At 42.1% G+C, this 20,990-nt stretch overlaps 1 protein-coding gene across 1 annotated transcript; it reads right to left on the bottom strand.

The window, feature by feature from the left end:
- Window positions 1–394: 394 nt before the first annotated feature.
- Window positions 395–5,063, bottom strand: apd-3l (apidermin 3 like). Its single transcript, XM_076523358.1, has 4 exons — window positions 4,958–5,063; window positions 2,458–2,752; window positions 1,993–2,361; window positions 395–1,918 (listed from the first exon to the last, which is right to left on the bottom strand). Exons 1-4 carry the CDS (start codon window positions 4,967–4,969, stop codon window positions 1,746–1,748), a joined length of 849 nt encoding a protein of 282 aa, XP_076379473.1. The 5' UTR covers window positions 4,970–5,063; the 3' UTR covers window positions 395–1,745.
- Between the last annotated feature and the right edge of the window lie 15,927 nt (window positions 5,064–20,990).

The following is a 20,990-nucleotide window of genomic DNA, read 5'->3' as shown; positions in this document are numbered from 1 at the left end:
TGAAAAGCGAAAAGAATACAATGTCCAATGTGATGCTTGCCGAATGTAATCGTGTGTTGCTACATGTTTTCTGATGTAATGTCGTCTGTTTGTTTGTCGAGTTGCTGTGAAATGCAGTGGCGAAATGCTGTGAAATGTTAGAAGTTAGTGGTTGGAAATCTGAAAACGGTAGGAAACATGTTCGAATCGAAAAACGTTTCATGATTTCGCGAATATTGGTTCTCAATTGAGAAGGCATCGAACGAAGTTTTTGCAGCTAAATGCACAGAGTACGATAGAAGTGGAGATCGCGCTGATTCGAATCTTGCGAGCGCTGATCAACGAGGAACGTTCGAACGGTGATGGAAGTATAGTACTCGATCTCGCGAGTAAGGCAGTGAAATGATCGGAGAAATGAGTTTTAAATACTGATGCTTTATTTTATATAAAGTATTGTATAAATGTATAAACGCTATAAATATGTGGTATCTATCTATGGTGGTGGTGGGGTGCTAGTCGTGATCGCAAAGAAAGGGTATGACGAGGGCGGGCGGGGTCGGGGGCCGGCAGCGGCGCGCCATCTATTTACATTCATTCACTCACGGAAAGGGCTGACCTACCATAATCTACCGGTCTCTCTCTTTCACTAACATATAACACGATTATATAATATATGTGTAATTGTGTGTATATATACGAGTACACATATAGTAATAGTGTGTGTGCGCGCGGGTGGCAATGTGTTCATATATATATATACGCGAAGGAATAGTAGTAATAGTATGTATACATGTATATATATATAAAGAGAAAACATATATGCGCATGGACGAGTAATGTAATAATAATATGTATGCTTGAGTGCGGCAGTGAGTATAACAACTTGTGAGCCCGTGGGTCGCGACCGGCTAGGATCGTTGCCGCGGGTTCATCAGAAAAAGGAGAAAGACAAAAAGAGAGAGTAGCAAATATGTGTGAAGAGCGGCGGCCTTACGGATGGTGGAAGACGCAAGAGAAAAAAAAAATAGAGAGTGTACTGCCGGAGCAACGGTGGGTGTTCAGAAAACAGAACAAGGCCCAGTTGGTCCAACGACGAAGCGCCAAAGCTTGCCCACGTGCCGGGTCCATGGCGGGAGCAGCCGGGTCCAACGTGCTCGCGTTGACTCGAGTTGGCGCGGCAAATAATAGATCGTTCGGGTAATCGAAAGCTTCGATCGGTCGACAAAAGCGTTCAGGAACGCCCCGTGCCGAGACCGGCCGTGGATCACGAGACGCGGATGTTGGATCGCGGTGAAACTGTAATCGCGGCTGGCAATCGCGGCTCCGATCGACGTCCTCCTGTCGCGTGCAGTTGATGAAACGAAATTGACTAAATGTTCGCCCGTTCCGTTCAGGGACGAGCCTGGGTTCCGCGGACAACCGAGTGTGGTCGAGACGAGGCCGCGGATCACGAATGGCCGTACCACGGTGTTACACATTTCCAAGAGATCTAGACCCGAGATCGAAGGCAGGAGAGCCGACTCTGATCGGGCTTTCGGACTTCTCGCGCTTCACCGTGTTTCGATATATACCGACTGGACTGCGATTAATATTCCGACTATATACCGACTACACCACTAACGCCGGCGCTTTGACCATGTCCCCAGGTTGGACGAAGCTTTGGGGAAGAAGACGTTGAGCGCGTTTGAGGATCGTTTGAGACCGGTAAGTGACTGTGGTGGGAATGCCGCCGTCGCCGAGCCGAGATCGCTGGGGCCTTAGAACGTCTAGTACTTGCCGTATCCCCCGATGATAGCTCCGTGGGAGCCGAGACCGGCATGGATAGCGCCAGACGGTCCGTTGATCACAGCAACACCACCGTCGTGTCCGCCGAGACCGCCGCCGAGTCCGCCCAGTCCACCACCAATACCGGCACCACCACCCACAACAGCGATGGCACCTGTAACGAGGAAATCGAATCATCGAGCAACTCTTTTTGTTATCGTTACCAAGTGGCGCGTTTCGAATACAGACCAGCACCAGCGAGACCGAGACCAGCAGCTCCAAGACCAGCGGGTGCAGCAGCGGCAGCGGAGCCGGAGCTTCCGTCGTCACCGTTGATGTTTCCACTGCCAGCGAGGAGGGCAACACCGCCAGAGGAGGGTCCTACCAGGTTAGCGCGTCCTTGGGATGGTCCAACAAGGGTGGAGGTTCCAGCAGAGGCACCTACACTGGTGAATGGTCCAGTGGCGGGTCCTACGAGTCCAGCGGGTCCGGTACGGGGTCCACCTACGTTCTTGGCGCCTTCCTGGGGTCCAACGAGGTCAGAGGGTCCGGTCTGGGGTCCAACGTTAGCCTTGGGTCCTTCAGCGGGTCCAATGTCAGCCCTGCCTCCAATCACTCCTGTATCAGAAGAGACCGGTTCGGGTGAATGAGTGCTCCATTATTTTCGCAGTCTTCGTTCCTCCGATCGAGCTATAATCCTCCTCTCTTACGCACCACCAGAGACAATCTGTTGAACACCAGCAGCTCCAGCCGCTGACGCAGCACCAGCGGCGTAGCTGGCACCGAGACCACCGGATCCCAAGGAGGACGCACCACCTTGGAGGGACGACGCGCTACTTGCTCCCGCCGTAAGACCTCCGGTAAGACTAGCACCGCCACCGTAGCCAATGCCGCTGATACCGCCGATACCGCCATGACCTCCAAGACCTCCAAGACCTCCAAGAGCAATGCCAGGTCCATGTGCAATTCCAGCGCGGACCGTCGCCACGGCCAGACAGGCGAACACAACCTGCGAAAAAGAACAGGTTCACGATCCTAACGATCGTCGAGGGGCAACGCGATCGCTTTCGCGTCGAGTGTACTCCATCCAGGCTACCCGCAAATATCGATACAACTCGAACTGTGAAAACTCGAGGAAGGCAAAAGCCAACAGTGAACAAAGACGAACTATCCGCGTCGGTTTACGGAAGCGACGCGCTGACTATCACCGCAGATTCGGTCTCCCATTGGCTTGGCACCGATTACCAGGCGCCCGGTGGTAATACAACCGCGCCTTTCACTTTCGATACCTGCTCGCCTGTCGCCCGCGGATCGCCGTTTTACACGGCATCGGGAAACGATTCTCAACACCTGGGAAAACGATCCCGATACAGACCGATGTTTTCTAGACAACGCGGACTTCGAGCTGTCCGCGTAGCAGGACCGCGCGGTTTCGTAATTACGCCGAACGAGCCGCGACTCTTCTACCTTGTCGCACGGGAAAACTCGAGACAAACCGTTGCAATATTTCGCAATTGGAACGATCACGGACCGATTACACTTTCGCGAGCTTTAACTATCCCACCGTCCGTTCCCTCTCCCCCCATCGTAGTCCACGATCAATCCTCCTGTTCACCACGCCTAACGACCATATTAGGAGAAGAAATTCTTTCAGGTTACCCTCTAATAGGTTGTCTTGTTGCCTGGAAAAGAGGCCCGCTCTCGTTTTATGCAATCGTTCGCGCACTTACAACCAGGAATTAACGTAATCGTTGACCCGGTCGAGTTCGTAATTAATCGGGGTGTCTGGTGATATCCATCCGAAAACAACTGGATGATCGTTACCAGATCCGAGCAAACTCGACCGATTCGTTTTAAAACCACGATCTTTTTTGAGAACGATGTCGTTCGCTGTTTTCATTCGGAAGAAACGAACGTTGACCGATCGCGAGAAAACTGCTGCGATCCGAGGAAACTCGATCACAACCTATCACGGGAAATGCAAACCGTGTAATCGACGACGGATAGAACGTTGGACGCGTGTCACGCCCAGCTCGGGCCTCAAGTTGCACTTAAACGGTTCGATCGAGTACTATGCATATCCAGCGACTTGGTGGAACTTTCACATCCCGTTTGCGCGGAACGCGGTGCCCGTGTGACGCGGCCAGCCGAGCATTCTCGCGACCCGACGATCGGGAAACGAGCATTTCGAAACGAGTGATTTCGTGCGCACTTTGCATGGTTCGCGAGGAAAAACCGAGACCGCGTTACCGACAGGAAACTTCGAGTCAACGCGACGCTGATTTCTAAAGCGATCGGGTCCGCCACTTCTCGCGAAACGGTCAGCCGCGAAAGTAAATCGATTCTAGCTAATTCAACTGTACGGCTTTCAGGCAAAGGAAAAAAATCGAGTCGCGGCGCTATCGAGAGGAAAACCGACCGGACGAGAGGAAGAGCAGCCGAGTTCGAGTGACGAACGGTGTTCCCGTGAATGAAGATGCGCCGAGGACAGAGAACCGGTCCCCGGTTGGTCTTGTTACTGAATGACGATGATACTACTGCAACCGGTTTTGTGAGGCGGTCAGTGTACCGTGCAACGAGACCTCGTGCAGCATGAATGGAACGCGCAAGAAGGGCAAACTCGGGCCCCGTTTGTTCGTTCCCCGGCGCAAAAAGGACGAGAACACTCGAGCCGTGACATTGAAACGCCACCTCGCCGACGAGACACGGCCTATCCCGTGAAAGAAGAACGAGAGCAAAGAACACCGACGATCGGAGGAGCGCTTTCCATCTCTGTACCTCCGGCCGAGGTAATAAGAGATTACAATTGAATCGATTTATTTCCTGATTGATTCGAGGCTGTACTACCGCCGTGTTCCGCGCTCGTGATCGAACCGTGCGCCCGAGGAGAGAGGAGCGACGCTCGTGTGTCCTGAGACGGCTGATCGGATTACGCGGCGGAACGGTTCGCGTCCCCAGTGGAAAATTCAAAGATAGTTGCTGTTGCTGCTGCTGCCCGAACGGCATCACGATGGAAATATTAATTTGAATGGATTCATAACCGACCCCGAGACGAAAAATGTTTTCTGGATCACTGTATCGCGGACCGAACAGCGGAAGCGTTACTCGAATATCGCAAGAGACTCAACTGAACCGGATGGCTGCGGCAAACCCGAGAATATTCGGATACCGATCGAACACCCCACGAATCACCAACCCCGTGGTGGATACTCACAAAGGCCTTCATGTTTGGTGTGTGTATGGTGGGCTGGTAGTCCGGTGAATGACTGACTTGGGCCGGGCCGGCGGGCCTTATATACGCCTAACTCTACTCTGGCTACGCTCCACAATCACCATCCTTTCGAAAGCAAGGCGCTCCACCACCCTCCCCCCAGAAAAACTATAATCCACGCCGTACCAGCGGCTAGCATAGACGAACGTAGTCCCACCAGCTGTCTTTGGGGCTAAAGGGGGGTCCCCCCTTTTACGTCGCCGATAGAGGTTGCCGTTGTAGGTTGTTCGCGGGTATTCCACGGCTTCGTCCAACGTCTAACGGCCGAGAGAACAGCCTCCTACTCCACCCGCCCCACCATCTTGCCCTACACACTCGGCATCCATACGCCAGGCCACACCAAGTGCAACCAGGCACCACCCGGGTTACCTGGTCACCTACGATACCCAACTCTCTCGTCCTGCACGGGAACAAGCCGCACGAAACTTCGTGCTAACATCGCGCTAAGCTCTTCCCGGTCGCAGGACCGTAACAATGCCTCTGTCCCTGCCCCTGTCCCATAACGCGGCTACCTTTGCTTCCGGTCTTCTTTGAAAAACGACTGTTATTCCGAAGTTGAACACGGTGAATGTTTAATTAAGCGATCTCGATGCTACGGGCTGCGGACCGCAGTTTCCGCCGCGCGACCTTTGTGTTCGCAGTAGACGCAACATCGTTCTCTGCGCTGCGGTTCCTTGACATCGCTAGAAAATTATTGCCAATTTCCATTATGAGCTGCGAATCGATCATGAAGAAGCGATTGTGCGGTACGAACATGTGCAACACATAACACGAGATATGATGCAACATGTACGCAAGGATACGTTACTTTAGAGAAATTGCGGTGTCTCGATGCGAGACATCGAAGAATTTTCATAAAATTCAATCTGATATGACATTTTGATCATTTGTAACCTTATAATAGGTTCCTTTTCAAAGTTCGCGTGTATTTTCCACGTTCGCCGGTTGGAAGTGCTGGCGCAACACGTGCACATGGAAATTTGGAGTTTACGGGGACGACTATGTCCCCGGTAGATCCCAAGGGTTTTCCTTCACAACCGGCATTATGGGAAAAATTTTATTGTCTGCGAATGGCGAGAGGAAGAAAGAAAGGAAGAAGGGAAGAAACGCAGATCCAAGAATGGCGACACGCGCGGTCCAAATTATGGGCCGCGGTCGTTACGTGGAAAACGAGGTCTTCGCATCGAAAAGGAGTTTCGCGTTAGTAGCAAACGCGAAACGTTCTAAAGAGATAGAATTACGGGTCGTTGAATGGCCTTAAGAAACCTGAATTCTTTTCTAAATAGATTGCCTGCCGTCGCCGCCGCCGCCGTCGCTCGTTACTTATTACCTCAACCTACTAATTCCAGCTGGCACGCTGCATTATACAGGAACTTGGAAATAATCGAGCCACCGCCGAAGGATCTCGCTTAAATCGTAGCTGACGATTTTTAGTTACAGTTACAGCGTATTGTTTTCCTTAAGCGATGCTCACCGAGGCTTCTCGATCTAGTTTGCGTCAAAATAGAGTTTCTTACAGTTTCTTTACATGAGTCTTACATGAATAGTGCAAAGAGATCAAACTTATTGATTCAGTCGACTAGCCCTTTGAGAACAAGCGTCGAACGTTTGAGGGTTTATTGGATCGCGGTACGAAGCCGAGAATGATAAACCGATGTAACGATGCGCATGCTTTTTTTCTTACGGAATTGTTCGGACGAGCAGGCTATTTTCACTTTTACGAGACCGACGTCGATTGCGTCCTGAGATATATTTATAGAGATAACATTATTCTACGGATCGCGAGTTGCTGCAATCTACATAATTGCGCAACCGGCGATCAGAGCGGTTGTTCATCAAGGAAAAATCGTCTGATAAACAGACGAGCATAACGGTTTCGATGGACGGTTTTTGCCCCGCGGTATCTTGGATCGCGAGGCGCGATTCAATGCTGAGAGGCGCGTGCACTCGCGTACGCGCGCGCGATCGCGCGACGAAGGAGGGAAATAAAAATAAAGGGGAAACGAGACGACCCTGGGAAAAACGCGGAGAACGATGATGTCTCAATCCAGAGTCGCGTCGGCGGGAATCGCGAGAGCCGAGTAATTAAGTCAAAACTAATTAGTCGTCATTTCGGGCGCGATTCTGCGGCCGTATCACGGCCGGCTAGATTTCCGGCTCGCGCGAAGTGAAAGCCATTATACATATTATTTGGCGTTCGCGAAAAAATACCTGTCTATCGCGAAAGTCGCCCGCGCGTGTCTTTTCTCGGCAGCCCTGACCGGTTTCGAATATATAAAGCGATACGGCCGCCGCTGTTCGGTTCTTATCGTTCTCGCTCACCCTCAGTAGCGGGATCGATTCGTGCTGCGCGAACTGCAATTAACCGTACTCATTATTCATTTATCGGATGCCATGTCGATTAATCGTCATTGGCGAGAATAACGTTGCGCAACGGGAACGTCGGACGCATTGTAGGGTCGATCGAGGAAACAAAACTCTTCGCGGTGTCGCGGAGAAATGGAAGGGGTGGACGATTCAATTAGTTTACGTTAATAATTATTTCTTTATAATTGCACAATGCTTCCTTTGTACATGGAATCAATATCTGCCATAATTGTGCGTCAAAATTTATTAATTGAACGTTTATTGGAACTCTTCGGGGATATAGTTGCACGGGTACGTGACCGTTTTGACCTTTCGGAACTATTATACGCTCTCCATTGACTATCGGATAGCTCGCTGTCGCTACCTGATCGCTGTATCAAAGAGTCCGGTTCTGATAACGTAGCTTTCTCGATTCGTGTCTGGTCCTCTCCTATAAGAGCTTGGAAAGTATAATAGTTTCGTAGGGTGCCCGAATTATTAATGAAATCTTATTAAATGGAGCTGATTATTCTGAGCATTAAGTTAATTAATATTGAGTCCAGGCTTAATGTCAGTGTGCATATTATACAATAATATATTTCCGTTAGACTTGTATATAGTTTGGGGATCAATATCTTAAAATACTAAACGTATATCTATCCGGTAAGATCTGGAGCGCAGGTTAAAATAAAACTCGGCAAAGGTTGAAGGAAACAGTGTCCTACGGATATAGATTTACTTTTTCATTTATACACCGCTAAAATTTGTGCAATGAATTTTCCTCGCTGATATATTTTTTAAATGTTCAGAATTGATTTCGCGCAATGAATCATTATTTTTAAGATGTTAAAACATCTTAAATAAACATCTTTTTAATTTCCTCTCAATGGTATTTATTGCCTTAAATTAAATAAGAAATGTGCAAAACTGATGATGAACGCACTACTAATGTTAAGCGATTTTAGTTACGGAAGTCATTAAACATGAAAGAAATAATTTGAATTAGTTTTTACAGCTTTCTCAAATCAGATAGTTACAAAATTTAATTAATAATTTATAGGTGATTAAGATTGGACCTCAAACCATGACCTTACTACAAATATTTTAATCAATTCTTTTATTGCATTGTTTATTTATTGCAATCCTAATTACAAATAATTATTTGTTATTTGAATGAATTTGTAAATTTCGAATACTGATGCATGAATTTGCAAATTAAAAGTTCATCTAAATTATATGAATGTGTGCTTAATATAACAATGTATGTATAGTTCATTGGTCAATGCAGCAATGAAAATATTGTCTAATAAAACATGCCCATTTTTCACTTTGAGAAACGAAATATTTTTGAAACAGAAATAATTTCTGATATTGGCATGAATCAATTTCTCAGAAGGCATAAAAGCAATATTTTCCATTACTAATCAATAAAGCTGCCATATTGTCGTAAACTGATAATCATATGGACCAACGAAAACTTCACAACACTTTTTATTTGTATTCTATTTTCCTGCGCAATTCGTGACGTTTAGTGCAATTGTCGAGTATTAAAAGCTCTACAAAAATAAATCACACATCACATTGTCACTCGCTCCATGAAAAAACCGTTTTCGGAGAATATGTAGCATATGACTGGATTCCCATTCACATAATCTTCATAGAAAACCGATTCTATCATCATTATTGAAATCCTGGAATTTGAAAATCGGTTCTCTTACAGACCCTGGTCACGACCCAGTTCGTTCGATTTCGTCGATGCAAAACAGTTTTCCTAGCGAGCAAACTTTCATGTCGGCGCGCATCGCGTTGCCACACGCGGGGAGGCAATTAACGCCGTTCGGCGTTTTTCGTGGCGGTGCACCGTTATGAAATCGGTCGACGGTCCTGCCTCGAGGGTGAGCCCGCGAGAAATAGTAACGGCGCGGTTCGAGTTGTCCATGCTCCCGTGATTCCGTGATGAACTTTGATACCGAGGCGGGCTCGATCGTTCACTTCCACGGCAAGCAGCACACGTCGCCGTTGCACCGCTCCACGCCGTTCTCATGCATCGATCGTACCAATCGGAGCGTGTCCCTTTCTCTATCCTGCGAGCGGAGCTTAAGGCCGGCTCTCCATAGCCGGGACCGCATTGTGCGCCTTCGTTTCGGCCGATTCGCGGCGTTTTTCGGCCGATAAAACACACCGGTATCCACCATATCCAACGGCGTCACTTGATCGGTTTCCAAAGTGCGGAATCGTTTGTGCGGACCAGGGTGACGGTCATTACAGCAGTCATGGGATTAATTAATGACAGACACCGAGAGAGGCTAATGTACGACACACCTCCTCGATGATTCTGTAAGCCGCGTGAGAGAGTTGCAGACGGATTCCAAAGAGTATTTGTTTCGTACGAACTCGTCGTAAAGAGTACTCGGCTGGCAGTCAGATATTTACTGCGTACTTAACAGTGTGCAGTCGTTTATTTAACCCCTTCCCAGTGCCATAAATATATGCCGAACGAAGAGGCTGCTTCTGAGTAGTGCCACTTATAAGTGGCGCTGAACCATCCAGTTTGCTGGACTCCAGGGATCGAGTTTCGGAAATTGAGCGATTTTCCACACGACGTTTTAATCGAATTTTCACGAAACTTTTGGATATTATCCCTTGGATGGCGAGAATTTGGTTCATTCTGATCCACCGTTAAAAACGCTCCGTTTCAAGTTCTAAGTTAGCAGCCAGTTTCAGCCATCAGCTTTCTTAATCGCCAATGGTAATCTTAAAGTGGTGGAACCAAAAAGATTTCAATGGATTTTGGCTGACTTGAAACCGTCAAAAACGTTTTTCACTCAAGCGTTAAAAAAGAAAACGAGACACCACGTTCTGCCATGATGTATTGCAACTCCCATGATTTCATATTCCTAAGTTGCTCGTAGTTTCATATATGCAAATATGGGAAAGATCACCATTTTCCAGAAAGTGATCAATTTCAATTAAAAAGTTGTGAGCTTACCTTCTCTCTCTCTCTCTCTTTCTCTCTCTCTCGTTTGACTATAACTCAAAGAAATATATTGGATATGCCAGGGTTATATATTACAATATATTACCTTTTTTACAATGAACTTTTCCTATAGTAATTTTAATAAGTTGAAAACAATATGTCCACATTCTCAAGTTCTGTTAACCTTTCTACTGTTTCAACACTGTACTTACTCATTTTTGTCATAAATACATACATTATATATAATACATACAACATTTCTGTTGCAAACGATGATGAAATTTCATACATTCATGTTTGCCATTCATTAAACATCAATACTTATCATTTATGAAGCTAGCGTTGAAACGTTTCGCAATCAACGATTCGCCAAAATGTTTGTTATACTTCAAAGCTGTTAAATAAAAAGACGACATGCGATTTTGCCAAAGCTACGAGCGAGTAGCTTAGAATTCCCAGAACGTTGTGACCTTGGCGACAAGGTTGCTCGACGGAAGCGGAGTCGGATCCCCGTAAATCGTGGCTGTTCGAACGCTTGGGATACCAGACCGTTGAACTGTCGCCAAAAGACCACGATAGAGTTTCCCGATTTTCTACCACGATTTAGTATACAATAGCTCGCAAGAAAGTTACAATGGACGAGTGTTGTTGCTTCGCTTCAAGATGCCGACTCTGGGGAGCCTTACATACTCGAAGGTATAGATACACTGTGGAACGGTAAACACAGCTGGGCCATAAACAAGCGTTTGAGTATCGAAATCAACAATCTATATTATTATTATCTATCTATATTAATTTAATGAATTAAATTTCTCTGCGAAAGTCGTTGGAATTGGAGATCCTTTACTTGGAAATTCAAACTATACGAATTTCTGATTATAATCGCGCAGTACTCGCTATCCCAGAATACTGCTTCTTTAACTTTGTAACGGTGTGCTGTTTCTTTCGAACATAATTTCCACACGTTTAAAATCTATAAACAATTCTGTAAAATTTGCTGAAATATCGTCAAATATACAATTGGTTGGAAAATGTTCGGACGAAGCTAAAGAAGTTAGTTAACTTCATTCTGGTAGTGTGATATTATAAGATGAAGTAAATGGTCGCCTATAAAACATCCACGAATTCAAAATAACTTCTACTAGAAAAGAGAAACCGGAAAATTGAAATTTGTCATCGTACTACTTTCTTTAAACTTTTGAATTTCGTAAACACTATCGAAAATTGATTATTTTAATATTGAGCTGCATGTACAAATTAATTTGAAAAGATCTAGATTTAGTAGTATGAGATATCTAACTGAAGCAATCCTCAAAATATTGTGTGTGTGTGTGTGTGTGTGTGTGTGTGTGTCATGATTAATGTACATACTTTTCAAGAAGAGACTTAGTCGATTTCTTCAAAAGCACTCCATATGTCTTGTACATCTTAAAGCTGTTTTTTGACATGAGAAGCTTGATATTTTGCTCTACGATCCTCTCGTTCAAAATAAAAAAATGAGACCTCGTTATCGCATAGTAAGATCACACCATTAGAGTTCATCAATAAATACAATATTTTGCTAACTTCTTACGCATCATTTCGCTGACTTCTTACGCATTATTTTGTTTACAAACTGTTACCAGTCGCGTTACTGCATTACCAGTCTAAGCATAAAACTTCTACAGTGCTCATACCGAGAATGTCGTCTGTAACAAGCAAATAGTAAACATAACATGGCAATGAACATAGGGTACTGAAGGCCAGATAATCTTGCTAGAGCTACCTTTCTACACTTTTGTTGTGAATTGTAGGCCTCAAGGGACGAGTAGGCGAGCTCTGGAGCGAAGAGGATTATCTCCGACCTCCGTTGGTAGAGAAACTTCGATAAGACGGTGGACGAGGACGCGCGACGCCAATGCTCTAATTTTTATGTAACATCAGGATGTGAAACCGGAGAAATTTTCGCGGCAGCGCAGCGGGGATCCGTGGGAAACGCGTGTCCGTTGCACGCTGCTGGAGACGATAGTGGAAGTCTGCGACAGCGTAATTGCCGTCTGACGTAGCCGGTTGATGTACACCGACTGCACCGCTCCGTGATGTACTATACAGTAGTCCGGGTCAAAGAATTCGGTGACATTTTGCCAGATAGTCAACTTTTGTCACATCGATTTGTAGTGTTTTCGAAAAGTCTATGAACCATAGACATAATTTATGAAGACAGTATGATTTATTATAGCAATTAATTTTGGAACCTCCTTACATCTTGTAGATCCTAATCAAATTTAGCTCACTTAATGGATTATAATAAGTTTGGTACAACAATTTTATCAGTACGTAATAGAACAGTAAAAGTGCTACAGAATGAAGGAATTCAGAAAATTGAAAAAATATCTTAGTTATTGTGAACACTTAAAGTTGAGCATGTTGAATGTAGCATAATTTTTATCTCCATGAAAATAATAATATATGAAAGTATATTTCTAAAAATTTCAATCACTCTCCATGCAATTCAAAAGTTATATCAAAATATTATTAAATTCTTTGATCTGGGCCATTATGCGCCAGGAATTGCGTTTTGTGCGTTTTGTGCAGCCTGCAAGATACACGCACTATCAACCTGTAGCATTTGCTCCTCGTAAAAAGATGATTTAAAAAAAACTGAGATATTAAAAATTAGATTTCTATCAGGTATACACAATACAACACGATAGTTTTGCGAATCTAATAATTTATTTATCAGCTATGAGAGTAGTAAAGTACATACAGCGCAAGAACATAGATAAGAGATGTAATTGTTTTCAAAATGGGCAAAACATGTTTCGAATCTTCTTGGAGAAGTTAGCACGTTGAAACGTCTGCTGGAAGATTCTTGCATGCTGTTACAAGTTAATGAACACAGGATTGGATGAAGTACCATGTGCTTCTGTAACCTGTTGCCAAGAATTTCTCGATGCTAATGTACCGAAGTTGGGATTACTGTAACGATCTTTGCCAGGTTGGTGTTAACGAGGTCATCCCAGCTATTCTGTTTCAGTGCGTTTAATTGTTCAGCTTCCCCTCGGTTTATTGATTTTCTATTTTGCCGTGTTGTATCGGTCTGGTTATTACCTTAATACGAGAATGTTACATACTACAAAAATGTATTTGCATTCATAATTTACAGGTGAACAAACGTGACATATCGTTACTGTTACGTCTATCACCCTTACCTTGGAACAGAAAGGCCAATATGAAAGGTATTCAACAAGTGAACGTTGCTGATTGCGCAGCGTTCGATTTCTTATCTCTCTTTTTTTGCTGCAAATATTTAACAAACAAAAGCTCAATCGACCATGTAAAACCGTGTATGCACCGACCCGTGTTTTGGCCTACATTCAGCAGTTATCAACGCTTTATCTAGACCTCATGTGGAACAATTCCACAGTGTCCCATTTACGAATACAAGTTCGTTTTTTCGAAAATTCTGCAGAAAAGCAAGAAAGTGTCTCGTATGCACCGATGTCATGCACTTCAACCATTATGCAGGAAGTGAATACTCCTCGCCGGATTGAGCAATTTTATACCTATCAGTTGTGTGATTACTTCTTGAATCGGTTCCAATTCGGTTGGAAACCTGATCGGAGAATAACGTAACCCATATATGGCCGACATGGCAGTCAACCTATGAACAGAAAGTGTTTGGGGTCAATTCGATTCGTGCCGTTAATCAACGAACGGCAAACTCGTTCATTTGAAATCGGGTTCGAACTATTCATTTCGCGACATATAAGTTTTTTAAGTGATAGCCGGTTCAATGGGCTGACATTTATCAGCAACGACAACGATCACCAAAAGTGTATAATTGCAGTTACGTGAGCGCTAGGTCGCTTTCTATCGTTTTATCATCGAAAATCGTGCAACATTCCGTTGCCCGCCGTGGCGAGCGCACTTTCGCTGTTCTGGAAAACCGAGCAACGTGCACTTGGCCTGCGTTCCGCGTGCTGTTGCCTATCAAAAACTGACAGGAAGTGACGCCGGTCTGACAACTGACAACACTGTCAACTTTAGCCGCATCATCGCACATTCTCTCTCGGATACATCTTCTGGAATTTCCGGTAAAAGTCACCGTACGACGTATTAAAAGATATCATCGAAATGGCATTGTGTCCGCGAGATAACTGTAGAAACACTGGAAGTCTTAAAACAGTGCAATGATTCCTCCTGGGATCATCGACATCGAAGCTCTACCGGCACTTTCCCCATTCGATCAGTCGTTATTAGACTGCGTAACTTTCAGTATTTATAGCAAATGCAAATTCCATAAATAAAAGAAAGCAATTATGTTAGAAAACATTAATAGCATTTTAAGTTTAGTTTTGCTAGAATGATTCTTCTAATTGGCGAAAGAAATTTAAAACTCATCAGCTTAACTATAGCTATAGTATACTTTAAAGGTGCTAGAAAAATTATTGAACATAGCACGCCGTCAGGTTTAAAATTGTTAATGATTTCCTGGTTTCGTACCACTTCATTTCGGTAGAATAAATGTAGTATATTATAAATTATAATATATGCTCTATGTCACACACTTCTTAACTTTTGTATTATAAATCATATGTAGCTTAATTGATACCGGGAAAACAGTGATATTATTGATGGAATTAGTTGATACCGCGGAACAACATTTGTTTCTACAATAGTTCGTCACGGAGCTAATTTACTTTCAGTAATTATTTAATATGTGTGGGTAAGGGTTTGGAATCAATTTACCATAGATTTGATGTACTTCCTATGGCTTTATTATGTAAAAATTAATGTAGAATTAAACATAATTGAACGAGAATTTAATCTTATCTCAATCCTAATAGAATTCTTAATAGTAGATTCAAAGTTTTACCGAAGTGTAATTTCTATAAATTATATATAGCTATGAACGTTATTTATTTTAATAGGAAACCATCTTTGATGGTCAGAACTTCGTCAAATGGAGTCTTCGATTACCTGAACGTTGTTGTCCCAGAGGCATGGGAAAGGCATGAAATTAATGATTACCGAATGTCGAAATCCGTAAAGGTTCTCGATACAATAAAATCGTTCAAATACTGATAGCTCTATGAAACACGCCCGGCTATAAATATTATAATTAAACCGGTACAATTGAATGGCTGAATTACCGATTTAATCATCGTCATAAATGATAAAGAAATTGCGGTACAATGAAAATGAGAATGACAGTGTAAACAATTTTCCAATTGGCAACTAAGAAAGATGGAAGAACAATCATTGTTTTATAAAAACCATGCCGAGGAAGAAATTCAATTACCTTGTACTAAAATAAAAATAGAGAAAAAATATTGTATATTGTATTTTAACAATACATAAAATTAATAAACGCCATACATCAATAAAGATTTACAGTCTATTAATATAAGAACACCTAATTCATACACCAAACTAAACCTGGCACAGTTTTTCAGGTGTAACAGAAATCGAGATGCAATTGATTTCAAAAAACCTACAAAATTATTGTTAAGATTTAGCAAACAATATGAAAAGCAATTTAAAATAGAGAACTATGTCTTATAACATTTTATTTAATGAACATGTGAAAGAAAAGATAACGCGTGAAGGAAAACTTAATTCTAAGCAGTACGTTCAAAATATTGTGAAAGCATAAATGAAACGTGTTAAAAGTGAGCAGGACGTGTTAAGTGAAACGTTTGAAAAATCTGCGTAAAAATAGGCAATGCGTGTTAATAAAACCATGCAAATGTGAATAAAACGTGTAACTGAATCGCATAAGATTGAACAAAACATGTTCAGAAATCCATGCAAATGTGAATAAAACCTCTTAAAAATTTGCGGGGGAGTGTGCAGAACGCGTAGATAAAACTGTGTACAGCAAGATAAGATGAAATAAAAGCTATGGAAAAAGATGGTCACATGTAATTATGGGGGGGGGGGGTGAACGGGGTTAATCAGTGCATGCCGAAAAAAGAAAAATCGAATACAAAGGACGGCTGGACGTGCGGCGTGCCGCTAGCAGTTGCTTCGGCAACTAAACTCGAAAGTCGCTTATGCAATCGGCTAAGCAAGATAGTGTGGGCTACCACCGCGCCGTCCAGCTCGTAGCTGCCCATCATTTCCGTGTTCTGCAGGCAGCGAGCAAGCGAGCGCATACTCGCCTCAATCGGTGTGAACGTCGACGATCAACTACATTGTTTGCGTTCCCGGTTTCCCTTAACCGCTACGACTCCATCGACATTGCGATCTTCTTACCGATTTCGATGTAATCCCAATTATCAGCCCACTACATCACATTCGTTGCTAGCGTCACATACGCGCGACGACCGTGATTTCATATAAAGGAAATGCTTACCTAAAATTATAACACGTCGCATGACATTCAGAGAACTTGCATGTCTCTTTTTCATATTTTATAGAATATTTTAACTAACGAAGGCTACTAACAGATGCTCTATTTATCGAAATTTTTATTATATATACTTCATTTTAACTTCTTAATTTTTCGTATTTTCTTATATCATTAAAATATTAACTTCTTAGATTTCACTTTTTAATAGGCACACCTTATTTGTTCTTTTAACTTTGGCATGTAAGAAAGTTAAGGAAGAAACGTTAAGGAAAGTATAGGTTTCATATTCATTAATGCACAAAAGTTTTAACGTCGACTCGAGTATTATACATGTTGTATAAATATAAAAAGCCGACCCGTTAGACATGATTAATCGATCATTGTGAAGATGCGTTTGTTCTCCAATTTTTACCTATGATTTGTCTCGGATAAATAGACGGACAAATGTAAATAAATCAATCCATAATATATTATTTACCACTATGTACAATTTCGTGTGTCAAATAAAATCATTTTATAATGAATACGTTAAATGAACGTAGAGCCAAATAAAGTCTTACTGGACGAATTCATACAAATCGAAATGAAAAATAATTTATTTACCTTCTTAGTAATCGAATATCGCATGCCAATAACATCGAAATGTTTCCGATAGCGTATATGATAGTGACCCAACATATGTTCCATTTCATTGACGCAGAAAACCCTCAAACTTTATTTCATAGTCGCGTAATAATACTTTATATAATAATTGCTTTTCTATGCTAATTTCGTATTTTCTGCGTTCGCAGCGCGCAGCGATCCACGTCAACGATATTTAAGTCATCGACAACAGGCTGCGATCGTGACAGCCATGCGACGTTGTAACCGTAAAAGCGAAATATAATTTCCGTGTTCCTGGAACGGTTGCACGGTCACGCATACTCATGCGTATTCACGTTACACTGCGCTGCGGTGCATAATGGCTTAAACATGGAAAAATATCAATTTTCAGAATACTTTGTGTAAGCGTTTGGTCGTAATTACTCTGAAGGAGAGTCGAAGTATTATAGTCGATACAACAAACTTTCTTTTACTAGTTCTCATTAATTGTAAGAATATTAAGTCACGAGGGTTAAGATATATATATATATATATATATATATATATATATATATATATATATATATATATATGTATATATTTATACATATATAAATATTTCAAGAAAATTCACAATTTTGTAATTTGATTACATTCATTCACTTATTGTTAATTCGATGGAAAACAAAATGAATAAAATATTTTTTAATAATATAATTGAAGTTTAATTAGACATGACATTCTCGTGATGGCTATTTATACAGTTTTATTTTCATAATTTTTATCATTCACTTTACATTATTCATATTTTAACAAATGGAGTTTTGGGAAATTTTATTTGTCACACATATTGAAATGTCCTAACAATAATGATTATAGTTAGCTGGAAACTACAGTAATAATTTTTACTAAACGTTATTTAAACTCCAAGCAATGAGGATTCATTTCAGAACCACGATACAACAATGCCACAGAATTCGTACCGCTGTAATGTTTGAAACGTAGTATACCATGAAGCATCAGAAACAAATGCACGAATATTGCAATAAATATGCGTAACGATGTGTTCCATCTACTTACAAAGAGACTATAATTACAACTATTCCGTTTGTTATACTGTGAATTATTCGTACTGCAAAATAATTATTCAAACATTGCAACGAAAACATATCTTCGCTACAATGTTCCTGCAATATTATTTGCCTAATAGATTTATCTTCTTTCCAACTTTTGTCCACCCGTAATCATTCTTGCTTAACTCTGACGGAACGACGCGACGTCGACACTGATGCCCAATGCAATTCTTAATTAAGAGATAATACTCCCGTAAACGATGAGCACTATTTTTGTTGACGATGTTTCCAGGCTCCGTAACTTTCTCGAAAGCAAAATTGTAATACCCATACAATTTTCTGCAATGCAGCAGTTTTCCCTTTCGCCAATCTGCTGCAATATTATCGTTGGCTTGCACGATAGAGTCGCTCGATTTCTGCCTGTGACTTTCCTCGTGACTCGATCACGCCTATGATGCCACTGAACTAGAATTATCATTCGCGCGCTACTCGCTGGCCGAGTCAGTCAATAATTAACACATCGATAATGACGACTAAGATGCGCACGGTTCAAGATTATTAAATCGAGTCGTTGCAAATGTGCTGGATACGATAGAAACTCGTCAACCGTGACGGATTTTATTGACCATTTTGGGAAACGATGTTCATTTCTGTTCACGGTCTATAATTATTTTTAGAATAATAGCTGCAAATTAATTTACAACTGATTATGAAGCAGTAATATATTTATATTTATTTATTTAGCATTAACGGACCAGATGCCGTTTTAATTTTGCTATAAAAATTCAACATAATATTAAATAGTAATAATAATAAAATAATAATAAAAATACAAATGAAAACAATACATTAGAATATACAAAAAATAACATTATAGAGTTGATATTTAAATGTATTGAAATCATCAATGAAGATATTATATATATGATATTATATGATGATATAATATATGCTATATAAGTTATAAGTGTTAGACTCAGCGAGAATTCTATTGAAAAGGTCAGTATAGAGAATTCGAAACACGTAGTAAGCAGAGAAACTCGGTGGGTTTTCGTAAAAGATTGCGGATTGTTAAAATTAATCAGATTGGTAGCATTACGATTGTTTACTCTGCCATGTATGATATATCAAATATATTACGAAATTTTGAACTGAAAAACAACTAATTGAACAGAATTAGACACAGAGTTAGGTACAGACTGAAACTCGTGTAGAATTTAAAGATGTTGATGTAAAGTATTACATTGACAATACTTAAAATCATGTAATACAAGAAACCGAAGATTAAACATTCATATGTCGACATTCGCAGAAACGATCGATAAACAAATATCATTTACCATTTTCTCTTATTTACGTTTCTAATAACTATATCCTACAATGAATAAGTAATAGTGCATCGCACTAATTACATCCGAAGAAGAAAGATTACATCCGTTCCGGCATTAAAAACTGACCCATTATTGTTCAAAATTTCATAATCATGTTTCACATACCGTTCGCAGCTTTCTTTCTTAGCAGCTAACCAAAAGCAATCCGAATAAGAAACTTCAACATGAAATTTTCGAAAAAGTAATAGGATCCGAAATCGTAAGATCTAATCGATCGTTCTGGATCGTTCACCGTGGAAAGAATCTGCGACCTGTTTCGATAGAGCGGCGAGTGTCTAGCTTCGATTTCCCTGAGATTGGAATTGGAGTTAGGGTTGTACCAGTCGCGACGCGGTATGCGTATGCTAATTGATTGTGCAACGTTCTTCCGGTCTCTGAGCACCGGGCCCGAGGGTAGGTAACGACTGACGGCCTGGCCTGTGTCTTTCTCCGCGCATTGCATTAGCTCAGCGTCCTTTTTCTTCATCGTTTTCTTTCGTCGCCCCTCCTCCTTTCTCCGTTCGTTCGTCTGACCAGACGCGACGGTTTCGACGAGAGGAGCAAGACACGTCTAGCCCGCTACCTTTATATGTGGAGATCGGTAGTGAGCCGCATGTCCAAGCGTGTAGAAAATGCTCCGGTTCACGCTTTGGAAATAGCTTCGATCATTCCGATCCGGCCCCGTGCACGAAAGTTAACGAGTTTCCACGCGAGCTCGTTAAACATCAGTTTTCGTCCTGCGTACGTGTGACACTGATTGGCCCGACCGGGATCTGGCCTGACCGAGTGAAATGGAGCAACCATCTCGCTACGGAACGATCGGATACCTGTAGCTTAGGTCTTCTTTGCTCGATGCTTGGACATTAGACTCCGGATGTTGATGCAAACACATGACTCCAATTATTCGGAGAATTTTCTCAGATCACTTGCCAGCAACTCGAACGTATTTATTCGGGAAGTAGCTAATAACGTTTGGAGTGAAATGTAGAATGATGTAACGTTGGAAACAATTAATCTTTTCGAACAGGATCCGGCATAAAATCGTATTCATACAGATGTTAGGAAATAGAAACTTGGAATCCTGAAAGTAACATAATTATCAGCAGTTTTGTTACGTCCCCTGAGAAGAGACATTTGTTTAAAGTGAAAAAATACTATAAAACCAGTATCTGTTTTCGATTGTTTTTAACAATATTGTTCTGAACGGTGTGCCTTGAATGTTGAAAATTCAGTATGTAATACGTAAGCTGCATAGTCATTAGTAGCCACAAGGCCTTTCTTTTGCTAAGTG

The sequence above is a fragment of the Megalopta genalis genome, chromosome 6 (assembly GCF_051020955.1).
Source record: "Megalopta genalis isolate 19385.01 chromosome 6, iyMegGena1_principal, whole genome shotgun sequence".
NCBI lineage: Eukaryota > Metazoa > Arthropoda > Insecta > Hymenoptera > Halictidae > Megalopta > Megalopta genalis.
Note: the sequence above shows the minus strand (reverse complement) of the source record. Positions and strands in the feature narration are given on the sequence as shown.

Bases quoted from the DNA above. Each gene is read 5' to 3' on its own strand.
- apd-3l (XM_076523358.1), bottom strand. The intron at 2,362-2,457 runs GTGCGTAAGAGA...CTTCTGATACAG, and splicing joins TCAACAGATTGTCTCTGGTG to GAGTGATTGGAGGCAGGGCT. The intron at 1,919-1,992 runs GTCTGTATTCGA...TCCTCGTTACAG, and splicing joins TCTCGGTCTCGCTGGTGCTG to GTGCCATCGCTGTTGTGGGT.